Source organism: Myotis yumanensis, unplaced genomic scaffold (genome assembly GCF_028538775.1).
Source record: "Myotis yumanensis isolate MYYU_CA2020_CCGP unplaced genomic scaffold, mMyoYum1.0.hap1 SCAF_17, whole genome shotgun sequence".
Classification (NCBI taxonomy): Eukaryota; Metazoa; Chordata; class Mammalia; order Chiroptera; family Vespertilionidae; genus Myotis; species Myotis yumanensis.
This window is the reverse complement of record NW_027223768.1, coordinates 9,459,330-9,478,325: the sequence shown is the minus strand read 5'-3', so window position 1 is coordinate 9,478,325 and position 18,996 is coordinate 9,459,330. Positions and strand designations below refer to the sequence as shown.

Genomic DNA, 18,996 nt, shown 5'->3' with positions numbered 1-18,996 from the left:
GGTGCTGGTCACTCCTGTGGGCTGGCGTGGGCTTCCTCATAGTCTGTCGGCCGCCCACACGGCAGCCCAGAGCTCCATGTGGCTGTCCCAGGGAGCCAGGTAGAAAAGAAGCCTTGGATGACCTTGAAGTCAGAGAGTGTCACTTCTGCCATAGCTCTGAGCCCACCCAGATTCGAGGGGAGGAAACACAGATCCCATCTCTCAATGGGAACAGGGTCCCACAGAGCAGAGCCTGTGGGATGGGAGACCTTCGGGAAACACCCTTTGGCTCAGTGGGAACTCGCATGAACGGATGAACTGCGATTATAGGTAGAGGAGAGAGGAGGGCGCCACCTGAGGTTTGTGGGCACCAGAGTGACTGGACGAGAGGCTGGGGAGGAGGCAGCCAGTGGCCAAGGAGGTGTGGCAGGGCTGGAGGAAGAGAACCAGGAGACCAGGAGGTATGCTGGGCACGCAGCCAGGCTTGCTGTGGGAGCTGGAGGCAGACCTGTGGGCACGAGTGTGTGTGTGTGTGGGGGTGGGGTGGGGTGGGGGGGGGGGGGGTGAATGGGGGTTGGCCAGGACCACGTGGCTCTTGTTTTTTTTTCATTGTTTTCTTTACTAGCTTGAGCCCTCCCTCCTAGTTTCCCCTTAGATTTCTAAGTGACATTTCATTAGGAAAATTTTAAATTAGCTTTGTTTTTGTCTCCCTGTTTTACTTTGGCATGGCACGTGTTTTTATTCCTTTATTTCCGAAGAGGAAATGCATGCACGTGCTTAATTAGAAAGGGTACGCAAGGATGTAGAGAGTAAAAATTAAGTCTGTTTCTCGCCCCATCCCCCCATGCGCCCCCACCCCCACCTCCCCGCATTAGGGGTTCACGTGCATCCTTCAGAAAACGTTCTGTGCTGCTGCCTCGGCCCGGGATCCTGCCCAGGCTTTCCTAAACCTGTGCTTTTACACGTTGCTTCTAATTCAAGTCAGGTCCATTCCCTGCCGGTGGGGCATTTCTGCTTTGTGTGGTTTCTAAGCGTTCTTTCCCTCCCCTGATCCTGATCCTGATGGTGTTTGTCCTGTCATTTCCCTGTACATTTCCCCGGCAGAGGGAAATGTGTGCAGTTAGGGGAGGCCAGGGGCTCTGAATTTTGGTGTCACAGAATCACATCATCTTGGAGCTAAAAAGGGACTTTAAGGATTGTCAAGGTGTTTTCCCTTTGTTTGTTTGGTTTGATTTAAAAAAATTTTTTTTTTTTGTTTTGCATGCAGGGAATTCAGACCTAGAGAAGAGACTAAAAAATTCCCCCTCTTCCCCCCTACAACATCCTTCCCCCAACCTCCTCCCCCCGCCACAAACCCCCAAACCAACTCTGCTGTGCTTCCGGGGTGGGTGGTGACCTGAGACCCCTGTTCGCTGGAGCAGATGGGGAAGCTGATCCAGCTGTGGGCCCAGTGCTGGAACCCAGGCTACTGCGAATGGTTGGCGGTGAAACATTGGCACTGTACCAGGCCTGGAGCCCAGGTCTCCTTGGCTGGCCTTCCCCGGGGACAGATGCAGCCAAGCTCTGCGCAGTACCCGGGGCAGCTCTCGGAAAGCCAGGGCGGTATCTGCACTGCGCACCATCGATCCATAGCTTCTGAAGCTTTTTTTATTTTTTAAATCTGCGCGAGTGTCCACAAAATTCATCACTTTACCGTGAGCCTGCCAGGGATGCTGCGACGCAGAACTCTCCCCTCGCGTCCCTGGGCCTCAGACTTCTGGAATTTTGCCTTAAAGTCAATCAAATGCTCTGTAAACACTGATGTCACCATCCCTGCCCCTGGGTTTTTATAACCTTTTCAAAGCCCCTGATGCCTCACCTGCTCCTCGCTGCAGCCCTGTCTTTTTCTGGAGTGGGTTGGTCCCTGAAAAAAGAATTCAAACAGCCGCTCCTTTGCCCCCAAAAGTCCCCGGTGCGCTGGGGTCAGTTCTGCTGGCTGCCCAGGCACGGCGAGCTAATCCTGTCAGATGGGCAGCTCTGAGTTAATGAGGGCCACCTCTCTTTTGCCCCCGAGAGCATGGATTTCCTTTAAAGTGCTTCCCAGGTTTGGGGAGACAGCGATATATGGCTGCAGAACGAATTGCCGGGCAGGATTAAAAACTAATCCCTCAGCAGCCGCGTGCCCATTGGCTGCCTTCTGGGTTTGCTTCCTCTCCCATCTCCCAGTGCTCCTCATTCAGAGTGTCATGTGGTTGCTTATTCCGTGGTTATCTTACAAGCGGCTCCTGAGCTGCTTTTAAGTCCTGGAGGATGTGTCACTATTCGATGACCGTCTGCCACCCATACAGACCCGCACCGACCCGCACCTGCACACACAGGGGACTGCTGAGAGCTCCGAGTATCAGCACCAGGGGCTAGAGGCCTGTGGGGATGGTCAGCGCGCTCGGGTTTCGGTGACACGGAGAATATGTTAGATGTGCAGCTCTGGGAAAGCGATAACCTTCACACCTGTATCGGCAGAGCCCTCATTAACGTGGTCATTTCCCGTTTGCAACATCTTGGTTGCCAAGCCTTTGTCGATTGAGTTGTGAAAGCCTGGAGTCCCTGAGGGCTTTCCAGGAGCGGGCTCTGCCCTTGGTGACTTCCGCTGTGTCCTGACCTTTTGCCGAGGTGACATCCATTTGGGAGCTGTGGGCTGCAGCTGGTGCAGACTGAGGAGGACTGAATACCAGGGTTTGGGAGCAGCCCTGAACTAACGGGCTTCTGGCATCTTTCCCAAATTGGCCAGTGGGTCATCATGGCCTGTGAGGCACTTGCCACCTGAACACTTGCATCTATCCGCTGTTTGACTGATGTCTGCTCCCTCTGTCCTGCTGAGGCCTGGCTGGAGGAAAGGATTTTCAGAGCGTTGGATGGGCCCAAGGAATAGATTCCCAGTCCAATGATGACCTCATCCACTACCCCCCGCACCTACCCCTGCGCTATCTCCGTTCTCACACCCACCCAGACGCCCAGGTCTGGGAGTTGTTCTGGACAAGCTCCCTGGACAGCCCCACTGGCTCTCGACTCCTGATTGCATTTCCCAGCATCTCTTCTGCCAGACCCCTTGCCTCCACCCCGGTGATCTGCTCTAGTTGGGGCCTCGGTAGCTCTCATGGGGATCACTGCAGGCATCATCTGCCAGGCCCCCTTTCTCTTCATTCCTGCCAGAACCATCCTCCCCAGGCAGAATATATATTCCTTTATTTATGCCCCTCAGTGGCTCCCTGTTGCCTATGGGCAAAGCCTCTTGCAGGTGGCACTGAGCCCACCCTGACCCGTCCCTTTCTGCTGCTTCACCCCGTCTCCCTTTGCCCCACACCTAACAATGGGAAATGGCTGCAGCTCTCTGGACCCTCCGGCTCTCTCATGTAGCTCTGTGTACACCCGGTCTGCTCTCTGCCGAGGTCCTGGCTGTGCCCTCTGCCCTCACCAAGCAGGAATGCCCGCTTGTCCTAATTAAAACCTGGTATGAAGAAGCTCTCTTCTCTGAAGCCCCTCCTGGCTCCTTGTGGCTGGAAGGGACCCCTTGCCCTGTGTCCTCCAGTGTCCTTCACAGCACAGGAGCACTCGGCAGCCTCTGTGTACACATCTGTCTCCTTGACTGTGAGGATTTGGGTCTTGCAGCTCATCAGCCTATCACAGTGCCTGGCAAGGAAGAGGCACCCTCAGTACTTGTAGAATGAGTGAAAAAGGAGCTTGGAATCAGGTTGTGGGCTGTGGTGCTGGCTCTGCAGCCACTGCGACAAGTTTGCTCATGTAATCTGTAAAATGAGGACGTATCCTTCCCTCACAAGATGGTTGTGAAGTTAGAATAAGAAGACACTTGGGCTCTAGCCGCTTTGGCTCAGTGAATAGAGCGTCGGCCTGTGGACTGAAGGGTCCCAGGTTCGATTTAGGTCAAGGGCACATGCCCGGGTTGCGGGCTCCATCCCCAGTAGGGGGCGTGCAGGAGGCAACCAATCAATGATTTTCTCTATATCTTTCTCTCTCTCCTTTCCTCTCTGTAAAAATCAATAAAATATATATAAAATATATATAAAACATATATAAAATATATAAATATATAAAAATATATATAAAATATATATAAAGTATATATTTTATTGATTTTTACAGAGAGGAAGGGAGAGGGATAGAGAGTTAGAAACATCGATAAGAGAGAAACATCGATCAGCTGCCTCCTGCACACTCCCTACTGGTGATGTGCCCGCAACCAAGGTACATGCCCTTGACCAGAATCGAACCCGGGACCCGGGACCCTTGAGTCCGCAGGCCGACACTCTATCCACTGAGCCAAACTGGTTAGGGCAAAAAATATGTTTTATTTTTTTTTTAAAAAGGGAATGAGAAGACACTGTGTGGTGTGCAGGGTTGGCTAAGTGCCTGGAATTCAGCAGGCCAGGTCCTCAGTCTTTATTTCCCTTTTCAGGTGACAGTTGGAGAGAGCCTGAGTTTCGAGAGCAGCACCTCAGTACCTTGCATCTACTTTTTGTCTCCTTGCTGAGGGCTTCTCACCTGGATTCCCATTAGGGGGGTGCGCTTGGGAGCGCCCACCGCACAGGGGCGAGGTGGCCACCAGGGGGCAGAGGCTTTGAATCCTTCCTGCTTTGGGGGGGCGTTTAGCACATGTTTAGAGCCCAGATCCTGAAAGCTCTGTCCCTCAAGGTTGCTGCAGGGCCTGGGATGCCGCAGCCCGCCCTCGCTCTCAGCAGGGACTTAGGCCCAGCCCTGTGCGGTGTGTCATGACCTTGGCCCTGAGTAAGTCAGAGGCAGCCTGCATGCTAATGTCTAAGCTGCTTTCTCAGGATCCCTGCAGCCATCTGTCATTCAGGTGCCTTCTTTGTGCCCTGGGAGGACGGTTTTCATCAGGGCTCGCACGTCTGTCCATGCAGAGGCATCGGTTGAGAGAAGCAAGAGAAGAGACACGGTACAGGGCTCCGAAGGGGTCTGCGTGGATTTGATAGTTTAATAACTCAGAAATGAGGATTTTAGAAAAGCGAGTAAACAGCTTAAAAAAAAAATAGAGATGAGGCCAAACCTGTTCCACCAGGCCCTCGCACAGTACCCAGCTCAAATAGAGGGCCGCTGATTAACCACGTGACACGCACACGCCTGCCAGGACACCTGGCCAGCCTGGCCCCAGCAGATTATGCCATCGTTTTCTCTTTCAACTCCTCCCTATTCCATTTACTCCCTCCCCACCCACTGCAGACCCCTTGGCCACCCCCACCCTCCCCCACTGACATAACCTCCGATTCATCTGCACAAAAATATTCATTTCCCTCTGACTTCTTCTTGGGGGGTGAAGAGGAGGGTGGTCTGAGAAGTGACTTTTGACCGTCTGCCCTCATACGACAGAATCCATGCGGAGGGCAGAGAACTTGGAAGACGCACAGTGCAAACAAAGACAGCCACGTACTACCTCCTCTCCAGCATTTTCCTATTTGCTAGCCCAGTTCTTCCACACGTACAGGGCGTGGGGGTGGTTTTCTCTACAAAAACAGTTTCAAGCCTCTTAGAGCTCTTTTCTTCTTTAGCCTAGTAATGTGCTTTCAACATTTTTAGGTATTTTCTTTTAAAAAAAATAGTTTTTAATTGATTTCAGAGAAAGAGAGAGAAATATCAATGACGAGGGAGAGTCATTGATCAGCTGCCTTTTGCAGGCCCTATACTAGGGATTGAGCCCACAACCCGGGCATATGCCCTGACTAGGAATCAAACCGTGACCTTCTGGTTCATAGGTCGAAGCTCAACCACTGAGCCATGCCAGCCAGGCCTTTTTAACAGCTGTGTAATATTTCACTGCTGGGGAAGTGCTGTGACTTGTGTGGCCGAGTCTCTGTTGGTGTCCCCACTACCCTGTGGTTTAATGGTCAAGACAGGAGCAGCTGGAGGATTGTACACATTCTCGCAAGGAAAGGACTGAGGCAGGAGGAATGCGAGAAGAGAAGGGCTTCTTGGTTATAGCAAACAAATTAGAAACAACCCAAATATCCACATGTTGGGACTAATGAAAATGTGTTGTAATCCTATGATGGAATACTATACAGCTATATTGAAGGAAAGAACTAGAATTATATTTCTTCTCAAAAATATTAAAGGGAAAAACCAAGGAACATGTTTGGAATGATAATGTTTATGTAAAAATATGCTGAACAGTGTTGTATATTTTCACTAATTTTATATATATATGTGTGTGTGATATGTAAATTTTTTAAAAAAAAAATCTGGAGCAGTATATCCCTAAATTATAGCAGTGCCAATCTCTGAGGAAATGCTGGGGGGAGTAGGATTAGGGTTGATAATCAGAAGAGATCGAAGGCTTGTAATATTTTCATTAAAATTTTTATGATGAATATTCCAATTTATTAAATATCGGATGTTTACAATATCTTTGAAGTCACAGTTTAGTAGGTGGCAGCTTCAGCATTTAGTAATGAGTGAACGAGGCACCAGCTCAGAGGCAAGGGGTCCCAACGGGGCCTTGGGAGCTGCTCCTGACAGGACAGTGAGGCAGGTGCGGCTCAGCAGCGCAGGTGTCGCAGGCTCCAGGTCGGTTTGGGGAAGAAGTGAATCACTGAGTTTGCAGTCCTCTTGGCTGGCTCTGTAGCTGGTAGTCACACCTTTTTAGAAATGGCATCAATAATGTAACATTTATCAATCATCGACCTCAGACCAGCTCTATTTTAAGAAGCACTGGGGATGTGAGTGAAGGAATGAATGGGTGTTATTTTTGTCCTTGAACTTGAAACCAGGCCAGGCCCTCCTTGTCTCACCTGACTGTGAATTTGGTCTTGCCCTCTGCTCTGTCCTCCACCTGCCCCAGGGATGATTCAAAAGTGCAAACCTGATCTGAGTCCTCGCTCTCCTAGCCAGCCTCTTTCTCACTTCCCGTGCCAGGGGTGGGGGGATTGACCTTTCCAGTGCTCTCTCCCGCCTGGCTCTGCTGTGCCCTCCAGTCATGTGACAAAAGACCTCGGCAAACATCTTCTAATCCTGGAACGTGTTGAAATGTTTTTGTGTGGCATGCACTTCTCCTCGCATCCTTCAAGACCCCATTCAAATGCCGCTGCTTCTGTGAAGCCTTTTTAGACCTGCTTTCTCCTGAGTGGCCTGAACTTTGCACCTCACTGCTTTCACATGCTGGCATATATAATGATAGTTGTGTATTTCCTTTGGGATTGTCAGCTTAGGATAAAACTAGATTTTATTTTTCCCTCACAGTTTCTGCCCTGGTCCCTTCATGTAATAGGTACTGAAAATACGTCGGTTGAGAGTATAGTGTATGTCTCAGTTATCTTTGCTGTGTAACAAATTACTCCAAAACTCAGTGGCTTAAAACAGCCGTTTTATTATGCTCATGGGTCTGTGGGTCAGAGTTCATGTGGGCACAGCAGGGATGGCTCCTCTCTGCTCCACCGTGTCTGGGCCTCAGGTGGGACCATTCAGTCCAACCTGGGAGGTGGCTCGCAGCTGAGGTCTGGGAGTGTATGAAGGCCGTTCACGTGCATGGCTGGCAGCTGGTGCTGCCCGTGTATCTCGAGCTCCCCAATCTCTCCAGGGGGCCTCTTCACGAGCCTTGGGCTCCCTGACAGCATGGCAGCCTCAGGACTTGAAGGCACAGCGCAGCAGGTGGCAGTGTGGAAGCTGCATCACTCTCTGTGACCTTGCTTTGAAAGTCACACAGTGTCACAGGCCTGCCCAGATTCAAAGGGAGGGGAATAAACGCCACCTCCTGATGGTCTGGCCACATTGCAGAAGAGCGTGTGAAACAGGAGCCATCGCTGCTGCCGTGTTTGGAAAACACAGCCTGCCCAGTGTGTGGGAGACCTCGGTTCACAGCTAGAGCTAATGTCAGCATGACTGCTGTTATTAGTAGGGTTGGTGGCTTAATGCGCACTGAGCACTTATCATGGGCCGGGTGTTAAATGTAGCAACTCGTTTCCTCCCCCATCAGCGCTGTGGCCATTAGATCACTTTACAGATGAGGAAGCTGAGGCACGGAGAGGTTAAGTAACCAGCCGTGGCCTCACAGCGACGGCCTGTGTGGCCAGAGGTCAGGGAGGGGGAAGATTGCAGAATTACCTCTGTCCCTCGGGTCTGTCGCTGGGTGGTGGCATCGCACTTATCGCATGGGAGTCGGTGGCTGTTTCCAAGGGATGTTTTTGAGGGAAGTAAGGCCGCAGAGGCATGCTCTTGAGCCCGTGGTCTTGGGGAGCTGAGTTGTGAGCCGACCTGGCTCTGGGGCTCCCGGTGTGTGTAGACCTTGGTTAGGCTGCCCCTGGGGGCGGTGGCATTGACCTCGTGGGGCTTTCTTGTTAAGGTGCTTCCCACAGTGACTATGTCTCCAGCCCGACTTCGTGACAACCCCGCTCCTTGCCTCAGGTTCAGCAACTGTAACGTGAAGTCACTAGGAAGACAGCCCTTACGGTTTGCTATGAGCATTAAATTAATACACGTGCCCTGGCCGGTGTGCTCAGTGGTTAGTGTGTCAACCCATGCACTAAAGTGTCACAGGTTCAATTCTTGGTCAAGGGCATGTACCTAGGTTGGGGTACATGCCTGTTGGTGGTGTGCGGGAGGCAACCAGTCAATGTGTCTCTCTCACGTTGATGTTTCTCTCTCTTTCTCCCTCCCCTCCCCTTCCACTTTCTCTAAAAAGCAATGGAAAAACTATTCTCCGGTGAGGAACAACAACAACAACAACAACAAAAATACATGTAAAGCCCTTGGAACAGTGCCCTGGACCTGACCAGGGCCCAGCAGGGGCTGGCTGTCATTGTTGGTCAGGCTCAACCTTTGTGTCTGTCTGTCCCCTGGTCCAGAAAGGTTCTTTCAGCTCCTGCTACTCCTTGTCCTCCCTTAACTGAAGGCTACAGAGTGGGACTTCCCAGACCTTGTCGCTGGCGTGGCCTTCCCGACCGCTCTCTCGGGAGCCTCTATGTCTGTGAAGCACTTGGTTGCCTGGTGTGTTGGGCGGTTTTCGCTTGGGGCCCTACAGACTCCCCATCGTCGTCTTCAGGGCCAGGTTGGCACAAAACCCAGCCGGTGGTTTAACATCACTTATCACTGCCATTCACCGACCCGACCGCAAGTCAGTATGTGCCACAGCCTGAAAAGACCATCAGTCATGTTCTTTGTCATGGAGAAGGGGACCTAACCTTGAAGATCATTTCCTGGTCTGGTAAATGTGGCTGTAATGAAATCGCCCCATTTAGTCATGAGGATTAAATGAGATGATGGACCCAGAGCAGTTAGGACAGTGCTGGGCACACTAACGTGCTAATCATCATCATCATCATCATTTATCTTCATCTTAAAACAGCACATGCCTGCTTATTTTTAAAAAATGGGAAAATAGAGGAGAGGAAAAGGGAGGGAATCACCCATTCTTAACACTCGAAGATTCATGCCAATTTCATTAGTGTTTTGTTTGGTTGTTTTCTAGGTACGGTATTGTGTGTTTTTTAAAGTGAAGGGTTTTTTGTGTGTTTTTTTAAAAAATATATTTATTGATTTCAGAGAGGATGGGAGAGGGAGAGAGAAATAGAAACATCAATGATGAGAGAGAATCATTGATTGGCTGCCTCCTGCATGCCCCACACTGGGGATCCAGCCCGCAACCCGGGCATGTGCCTTTGGCCGGAATTGAACCTGGGACCTTTCAGTTCACAGGCCAACGCTCTATCCACTGAGCTAAACCGGCTAGGGCTAGGTATGGTATATTAACATAACTTTACTACAGATTCAATTTCAATATTAGTGTTTTTTTAAATGCTTTTGTACTGACAAAGATTTTTCCTATTTTGGGATTGCTGTCTCTCACTGGCAGAAATAAGATGAAATTTAAATGTATTCATGTGATTACTTTCACAGTATTATTTGATCTCTAGGGTTACCTGTGAGACTGTGTAGGGTACACTGCATTATTCCCAGTTTACAGATAGAAACATACACTAGTGCAGCCGCGTGCCTTGCAGAATTTGTAACAACTGGGTGCCGATGGAGCTTTGGGGACGTCAGGGCCCCACTGGAAGAGGAGATGTGGGATGGTGCGGTGGCTCCTTCTGACGTGGTGACGTGGTCAGTCACGCACCTTGAACATAGAAATTGGATTCCGTGCCTAGAGCTGTGGGTCCCCGAGCCCAGGCATGTGCTGGAAAATGCATGAGAAGCTGGCTTTCAGGCGCCAGCGACCTCTCCCTCCTCACTGCCACCCCTAGCCAGGTTCATCTAGGACTCAGCACCAAGGAAAAGTGGAAGCACGCTTGGACAAGCTATACCTTGTAGAGCTAGTTGAGTGATATCATGAGTTTGTGACTGAGGACTGTCAAAACCAAATCTGAGCCCCGGCTGGGTGGCTCAGTTGGTTGGAGCATCTTTCCGTACACCAAAAGGGTTGCGGGTTTGATTCCTGGTCAGGACACATACCTGAGTTGTGGGTTCGATCCCCTGTTGGGATGCATACTGGAAGCAACGGATAGATGTTTCTTTCTCACATTAATGCCCCCCCTCCCCGCTTTCCTCTCTCTAAAATCAATAAATCCTCAGGCGAGGATTTAAAAAAAAAACAACTATAAGGACATGGTCTTTCCCACTGACCATTTATTGTCTAAAGCAAATGATTCTTAATCTTTTTTCTTGGCCTTGAATCTCTTTTTTTTTTTTTTTTTTTTGCGTTTCCACTTTTTAATTCTTCTATTTTCTCTTAAAACTTAGGTTTTAACAAGGACAACAGGCCTAAAGTTTGCCAAATCCCAGCTGGGAATTCAGAGCATAGAAAAAGACAAAGCTCCAGCAAAAAACAGAATGTGCACAACTCACTTTAGAAAATAGTTTAGGTACATTTTGGTTATAAAACTCATTTACAGATTATTCACATGTATTTATCAAAATTCTCCTGCTAATACATGAAGACATGTAACTAAATAAACTGTGCACAGTAAACCCCAGGCACGTCACACATGGAAAAGCCAAGTCAGTAGAATGTATTCACGATGAACAACTGGCATGAAAGCAGACAGGCACTTCCTTCCGTGTAGCACCCTGGCCGGCCCGGCGCAGTCAGCCTTTCCACCAGCTGCGCTCAGCCTTGAATCTCTTTGAGAACCTTTTGAAATCTAGAAAAGCACACACATGTACATGTGACACAATTTTAAATTTAAGCTCGGGACCCACAGGTATCTATATTAGTCATATATCAGTATAAAACACATTTCCTCAAACTTAAGGCTTGAAAGAACAGTAAATCCTTCTCAATTTTATTGTAAATCTAAAACTGTTCTTTAAAAAAGACTTTAAAAAATCTCAATGGGAGGAACTGTGCTCTGCTAAATTGGGAGGAAGATACAGAGATTTTCCACATGCCCTCCAGCCCCCACACAGGCATAGCCTCCCCCGTTATCAGCATCACTCACCAGAGGGGCATTTTCTTTATTACAAACGATGAACTTACATTGACACCATTATAATCACCCAGAGTTCATAGTTTACCTTATGGTTCACTCTGGATGTTGTACATTCTATGGGTTTGGACAAATGCATGTATAATGACATGTACCCATCATTATACCATCGAGAGTATTTTTACTGCCCTGCAAACCCTCTGTGCTTTTCCTGTTCCTCTCCCTGGCTGCTGCAAACACTGATCCTTTTACTGTCTCCATAGTTTTGCCTTTTCCAGAATGTCATCAACTTGGGACGCATGCAGGGGAGCCTTTTCTGATGGGCTTCTTGCTCTTAGGAACATGCATTTGCGTTTCCTCTGTGTGTTTTCATGGTTTAACAGCTCCTTTCTTTTTAGTGTTGACTAATGATTGCCTTGTCTGGGTGTGCCACAGTTTATCTATCTGTTCACCCTCTGAAGGACATCTTGATGCTTCCACGTTTTGGCAAATATGAATAGAGCTGCTATGAATATCCATGTGCAGGTTTGTGTAGACAAGATTTCCATTTCTTTGGGTAAATACCAAGGAGCGCTGTTGCTGAATTGTATGGGAGGAATATATTTAGTCTTGTAAGGTTCTGTGAAACTCCCTCCCCAAGTGTCTGCACCATTTTCATCCCCACCAGCAATGCATGAGAGTTCCTCCTGCTCCACATCCTCACCAGCATTTGGTGGTGTCAGTGTTCTGCATTTTGGCCATTCTAATAGTAATAGTAATAGTAATAGTAATAGTAATAGTAATAGTAATAGTAATAGAGTATCTCATCGTTGTTTTAGTTTGAATTTCCCTGATGACATCTGATATAGAGCATCTTGTCATGGGTTTACTTGCCATCTGTATATCTTTTTTGGTGAGGTGTCTGTTAAGGACTTTGCCCCCCGCCCCCTCCCCTTTTTTAATCCTCACTCTAGGATATTTTTCTATTGTTTTTTTTAAAAAAAAATATATATATATATTTATTTATTTCATTGAGGAAGGGAGAGGGAGAGAGAGATAGAAACATAAGTGCTCAGAGAGAATTATTGATGGGTTGCCTCCTGCATGCCCCACACTGGGGATCGAAGCCACAACCTGGGTGTGCCCTGACCGGGAATTGAGCTATGACCTGATGGTTCATAGGTCAATGCTCAACCACTGAGCCATGCTGGCCAGGCTGGCAATCTGTCTTTTAATTGCTACATTTAGACTATTGACAAAGTGATTATTGATATAGTTGAACTGATATCTACCAAATCCATTACTATTTTTATTTGTTGCCCTTGTTTGTTTGTTTTTTGTTCTTATTTTTATCTTCCACTTCTCTTCTGCCTTTTGTGTCTAGCTCTCTTTATACAGTTATATATAATACTTTGATCTTTTCTTTTTGAATTACAGAAGTGATATTTGTGTGCTGCTAAGTAATTCAAGGAGTGCAGAAATGTCAAAAGTAAAAATGGTTACCTAAAAGGAAAAGGCGAGCCCTGCTCAGAGCCTCTGTCCTAGGCTGCGAGGGAAGATGGGGAAGGGGTTGGGCCAGGGAGGCCTTGGCCAGGGATGGAGACCAGGTCTGTTTGAAGGCAGCCCTGTGTAGGAGAAGGAGCTCTGCACAGCAGGGCCAGTGCCAGGGGAAGGAAATGGGCGGGGCAGGGTGTGGAAGGGGAATAAGCTGCTTAGAAGAAAAGGTTAATTTTTATTTCTATGGTAAGGTCCACTTCCTAAGAACAGCATTATTTTCGGCGACTGAAGGAGATAACTTCATAAGCGGAAGCAGGTGAAGCTGAATGTGTTTGGTTCAAGTACAGTCCAGTATTTATTTATTTGCCAGGGCGTTTATAACCTGCTTCCGGCTCGGACAAGTGGTTTTGACCCTGATGCCCCGGGCTCATTCAGGCCACTTAACACTGTTTAACTTTCGGGAGAGCAATGAGCAGGATCCGAGGATCGAGTGCTTTTGTAAGGTCTGTCAATAGAATCCACTCTGGGTGAGCTCTGTATTGCATCACAGTCGTATCTGATGGCCGGTGCTGCCTGCCTCTGCCCTCTCCCTACAGGGGAAGGACACGTTCTTCATCCAAGCAAACATGGAGTCTTTCTGAAGGGAGGAGCTTAAAGCGATTGAGAGCCTTGAATTAGCAGAGGTTCTTTCATCTGGGCACCTGGCTGGCACTGGGCAAGCAGAGACACCTTAAGGCAGCGGTCTTGACCCTGGTCTGGGGTCCAGGCAGGGTTATTTATTCAAGCTCCCCATGGGTCCAGGGAGGGCCCATGGTTGAGAGGTAGTCCCTTCAAGCAAGATGCTGGCCGGTCCTGGCCCGCTTCCAGCCTTCTCAGCAGCGGGTGGGAGTGACCGGGTGGGGAGTGGTCACAGCTGCCCAGTCACAGAGCACTGAGATCAAGGAGCCCTAAGTGGTATGAATGTGCTTACATTGTTTTCAAAGTCTCTGCGATTCTGGAGTGCTGCAGACAGTTGTACAAATGTCACCAGCTCAATGTTTCAAAGTGTCCTAAAGGGTACGTGGTCACAATGTGATGCAGCGAACGTTAACATACTAACGGTAAATAACTAACCAGCTGTCTTCTCCGCGACTTTTCAGCGTAGAAAGGAATGCTGTCAACCGGGATGTATGGTATAAATTCACATGCCACTTGGATCTGTTGATTTGTAACCAACCTCCCCCCCCCGCCCCCCCCCCCCCCTCCCCACACACACATACACACTTTTTTAGTTTCCCTGCTGAAGCTGAGACAGGGTTCTGTGGAAGGTTTTGTTTGGGGAAAAGAGATTCTTTGCAAGTAAGAGTTTATGGCCACAAGCCTTTCCTTGTAAGGTCTGTTTGAAAGTCATCATTTTGCATGTTAGATCAGCGGCTGGAGCACAGACACCCCCGGGCGGGGCTTCGAGCTGAGCCCACTAGGATGTGAGCTGTCCCAGCTGCTCACCAGCTGTATCCACGGCAGATAGGTTTACCCTGGGGCAGCTGTGGTTCTGTGTGGGAGGGAGTGGGCTGCAGCCCGTGCGTGGAGGTGGGTGGCCCAGAGATGGTGTCACTGACAAGAGACCACTGGGATGTCCTTGCGTTATCACTGGCCTGTCCTCTGGATCCTGAGGCACAGAATGATCCAGCCAGAGGGGCCTGGGCCAGCAGCTCTTTTCCGAGGACTAGTCATGGGCTAGGCCCTGCGAGGCACACATTATCATCCCCATCTGACAGATGAGGAAACTAAGGCTCCTAGAGGTGAAGTAACGCGCCCAAGGTCACAGCTAGGAAGTGACAAAGTCAGCCTTTAGCACACATGCTAATCTGCTCCAAAGCCTTCTTAGAAACCATGGTATAGATGAGGAGACCAAGGTCCCGAGGGCAAAGCAGCTTGTCCAGGGTAACAGCCCATTCCAGTTCCTGGCAAAGCTGCGCCTACCCCTCGCCTGCTCGTTCTGCCCACGGGGAGGTCCAAGGGTTGTCCACTCCCACTTTCTCAGTGCCGCACCTGGGGGCTCAGTGCTGTCCCCATTCCTGGCGGGCAGAGGGAGTAAGGACTGCGTGCTCCTCTACAGGGTGTCCTGGAGGATCGACTTTTGAGAATAAAGGGTGCAGCCCGAAAGAAGGGGCCTGTCCACACACCCCGCACCCCCCCCCCCCCCCCAGCTCTCTAAGCGAGAAAGGGGCATTTCATTTCAGCCAGATCGCAAGGTTGTTTCTACTCCTTTCCATCTGAATTGTGCCAAGGATTCAACTTTTCCTGCTCATTTTGTCAAAAACCTTATAAGCAGCCTTAATGTGAATAGTTCTAAAATGCCACGTAAATGACAAGCAGGGACTAAATGACCTCCCCAAGGGTCAGCTGCTGAATAAGTAGCAGCACATGTCCTTGTGCGCTCAGATCCCCGCTTTCCCACGGAGGGTTTTAATGAGTATACATCACAGAGCGCCTCCGAAAGCGCCAGCGAGCTGCTGATGGTGCTGTCCTGCCACACAAACAGCAAACCCTCTGAGGATTGCTGCCTCCTTAGCTTTTGGTCGGAGTCATAAGTGAGCCTGTTGTGTGTGTGTCCCCTGTAGGTGTAGTGACAGCACAGCGGCAAGTCGCCGTCCAGGAAGGCCCCTTGTACCGCACGGAGGGCTCCCACATCACCATCTGGTGCAACGTGAGCGGCTACCAGGGATCTTCCGAGCAGAATTTCCAGTGGTCCATCTACCTGCCCTCGGCCCCAGAGCGCGAGGTCCAGATCGTCAGCACCGTGGACTCTTCCTTCCCTTACGCCATCTACACCCAGCGTGTGCGCAGCGGGAAGATCTACGTGGAGAGAATCCAGGGGAACTCGGCCCTGCTGCACATCACCGACCTCCAGGCCCGGGATGCCGGCGAGTACGAATGCTTCACGCCCAATACCGATGAGCGATACTTCGGGAGCTACAGCGCCAAGATGAACCTAGTGGGTAAGGAGCAAGCTGTTGGTATGTGGCCAGTGTCCTGCCTGTCTATGTGTCATGGTCAGTTCTGGCTGCTGTAACAAAGTATTGTAGACTGAGCAGCTTAAACAACAAGCATTTATTTCTCACAGTTGGGGGAACTGGGTGCCAGCCTCATGGGTTCTGGTGGGAGCCCTCTTCCAGGTTGCGGACTGCTGACTTCTCATTGTGTCCTCACATGGTGGAGGGAGCACACTGAGGTCCCTTTATAAGGGCACTAATCCTATTCATGGGGGCTCCACCCTCATGTCCTAATCACCTCCCACAGGCCTCCTCTCCACATACCATCACCCTGGGGATTAGGTTTCAGCATGTGAATTCTGGGAGGACATAAACAAGCATTAAATCCATAACATTGACTCACTTCTCTTGGACTGCTCCTTCCCTTCCCTTCCTCTTCCTCCTCCTCCTCCTCCCCTCCCCCCCCTCCTCCTCCTTTTTCCCCCCCTCCCCCTCCCCCTCCCTCTCCTCTCTCTCCCTCTCTTAAAATCCTCACCGAGGACATGCTTAGAGAAAGGAGCCGGAGCCGGGGGCGGGGGGTGGGGGGGGGGAGTTCATTCTTTCAGAGTACAGCTTTATTTGACTTTAAAAAAAACACCTCCCCAGATATTTTAGAGGTCAACCAGTCACGTGAATAAAGCTTGTGTTCCTTGATAAGGCTGAAACTTAACAAAGATCTAAAGCAGATGTTAAGTATTTCCGAGAAGGTTGACTAGCCCTCTAGCTGGTGAAAGGGGATATGAAAATATGAGGCAAGGATGTCTGTGGTTGCTCACCTGAAGACATGACGAGGGCGATGAAGCCTCTGACGTCAGCGGGAAGAGAGGTGAAACCTCAGAGTTGGGCTCTGGGATGCGGGGGCGCCACGGAGTCAGGAAGTAAGTGCAGCTGCAGGTCCTTACTCCGCCCTGGGTGTCCGGAGTCCTGGCTCCACAAGTGGGGCATGGGCACCCGTTGGTGGGCGAGTCCCCAGCGATGGAGGGATCTCGGGGGAAGGGTTAGCACTATCCAGGCTGTTCTGTTTTTCTGCCCAAGTCATAATTTCTTTTCTTTTTTTCTTTTGCCGTCATAGTCTCTTCTCTAACAGTAACGGAATGATTTTTTAAGACATTAATCAAATCATGTCCTTTCCATGCTTAAAATTCTCTAGTGGCGTCAGCCACATTTAGAATAAATTCTGCTCTTCACTAGGTTCTGCAAGGCCCTACGTGAGCTAGCTCTTGCCTTCCCATGCCAAGTCATAATTTCCAGGCTTACTTGTGATAATAAAAACTGGAATTATTGATCCTTCCGCTTGGCACACACTGTCTTCTGCCCACTCCCTCCACCTCCAGCTTCCTTTGGTGACTTGTCCTTTCTGACAAGCCTGCACCCCAGCAGGAGGCCTGTAACCCAACCCTGAGAAATCACACACACTGGGTGTTTTCATTAGTCAGAGGTGGCGGGGGTGGGAGGGGGAGTGTTTAGTCCCCGGGGAAGAATTCTGACCAAGGAACCACAGGGCCGCTTCAGGTGCCTGCATCATCCCCCTACGGTGGCTTCCTGCCAGTGTGGACCATTTGGCACCTCAATTACATGAAAATTGAACCTGTTAAAATCAAGGATGATGATGCTTTTTTCTATCAAAAAATTTTTTTTTTTTAAATAATAGCCTTCCTAGTGCAATGCCTTGCTGAGATCAGCTGGGGGGATGTGGGGCGGTGGCTGGAAGGGAGGAATTGAGGAAGTTGTATAGAGATAAAAACTCCCCGAGTTCCAGGAACAATTTCCGTTTGAAGATCAGTCAGAAGCCAATTTCACGTATCTTGAAGCAAGTACCAGAATGAACAATAAAATCTAATTTCCCCTAAAAGAACATGCTTTGTACACAGTATTTTTAGGGAGTTTGTTTAAAATCAAATACAACCCACCTTTTGTCTGAGTCCTATGAAAATCACCAAGCAGGTAAGAGTAATTGCCAGAAACTTGCAGTCCAGATCCAAACAGAAAACTTCCATTTCTGTGCTATTTTGGGTCATCCATGGCCTCGCAGCGATGGGTGGAGGCTGCATGGGGTGGGAGCTTTGCTGTTACCTGTCGTTGAGTCTGCTCCGACCCCTGGGGACCCTATGACTGAGTGATGTCCACACTGTCCTGTCCTGTCCTCAACAGCCCTGCTCAGCTCCTGTGAACTCATGACTGTGGCTTCAGTCTTCCTCTTTTTCTGCTTCCATTTTCCCCAGCATTATTATTATTATTTTTAAATATATTTTTATTGATTTCAGAGAGGAAAGGAGAGGGAGAGATAGAAACATCAATGATGAGAGAGAATCATTGATTGGCTGCCTCTTGCATGCCCCCTACTGGGGATCAAACCTGAAACCTGGGCATGTGTCCTTGGCCGAAATTGAACCCGGGACCCTTCAGTCTTCAGGCCGACGCTCTATCCACTGAGCCAAACCAGCCAGGGGCTTTCCCAGCATCATTGTCTTTTGCAAAGAACCCTGCTTTCTCGGGATGTGCCCAAAGCAGGACAGCTTCAGTTCTATTGCTGTGAATGTACGCTTCTGCGGCTTCATTGTGACCGTGCACTGCGATGCTCTGTTTGCAGTGATCCCAGACTCCCTGCAGACCACAGCCGTGCCCCAGACGCTGCACAAGGTGGAGCAGGACCCCCTGGAGCTCACGTGCGAGGTGGCCACCGAGACGGTCCAGCACAGCCACGTGTCTGTGGCCTGGCTCCGGCAGAGAGGCAGCGAGAGGCCCGTGGAGGTCATCGCCCTGAGCCGAGACTTCGTGCTCCACTCCAGCAGCGAGTACGCCCAGCGGCAGAGCCTGGGGGAGGTGCGGCTGGACAAGCTGGGGAGCAGCACCTTCCGCCTCACCGTCTTCCACCTGCAGCCGTCTGACCAGGGCGAGTTCTACTGCGAGGCCGCCGAGTGGATCCAGGATCCCGACGGCTCGTGGTACGCCATGACCCGGAAGCGCTCCGAGGGCACCGTGGTCACCGTCCAGCCCACAGGTCAGTCTCGTTCCCGTTCTCCACCTGGTGGGGAGGGTTGTCAGACATGGAGAGGGTGCGTAGACCCCTTCTTCAGTGACACCGGAAAGTGCACGAGGTT

At 49.9% G+C, this 18,996-nt stretch overlaps 1 protein-coding gene across 4 annotated transcripts in view; it reads left to right on the top strand.

Moving 5' to 3' along the window:
• IGSF3 (immunoglobulin superfamily member 3) overlaps positions 1–18,996 on the top strand; it is an 86,659-nt gene that overhangs the window by 31,156 nt on the left and 36,507 nt on the right. For 3 of the 4 annotated variants that reach the window (XM_070396180.1, XM_070396179.1, XM_070396178.1), the window contains exons 3-4: positions 15,485–15,862; positions 18,486–18,896. In XM_070396180.1, coding sequence (XP_070252281.1) covers positions 15,485–15,862; positions 18,486–18,896 — 789 coding nt within the window. Of the gene's footprint in view, positions 1–15,484; positions 15,863–18,485; positions 18,897–18,996 lie in introns of those variants that run through there. The other variant, XM_070396181.1, reaches the window with a different exon arrangement.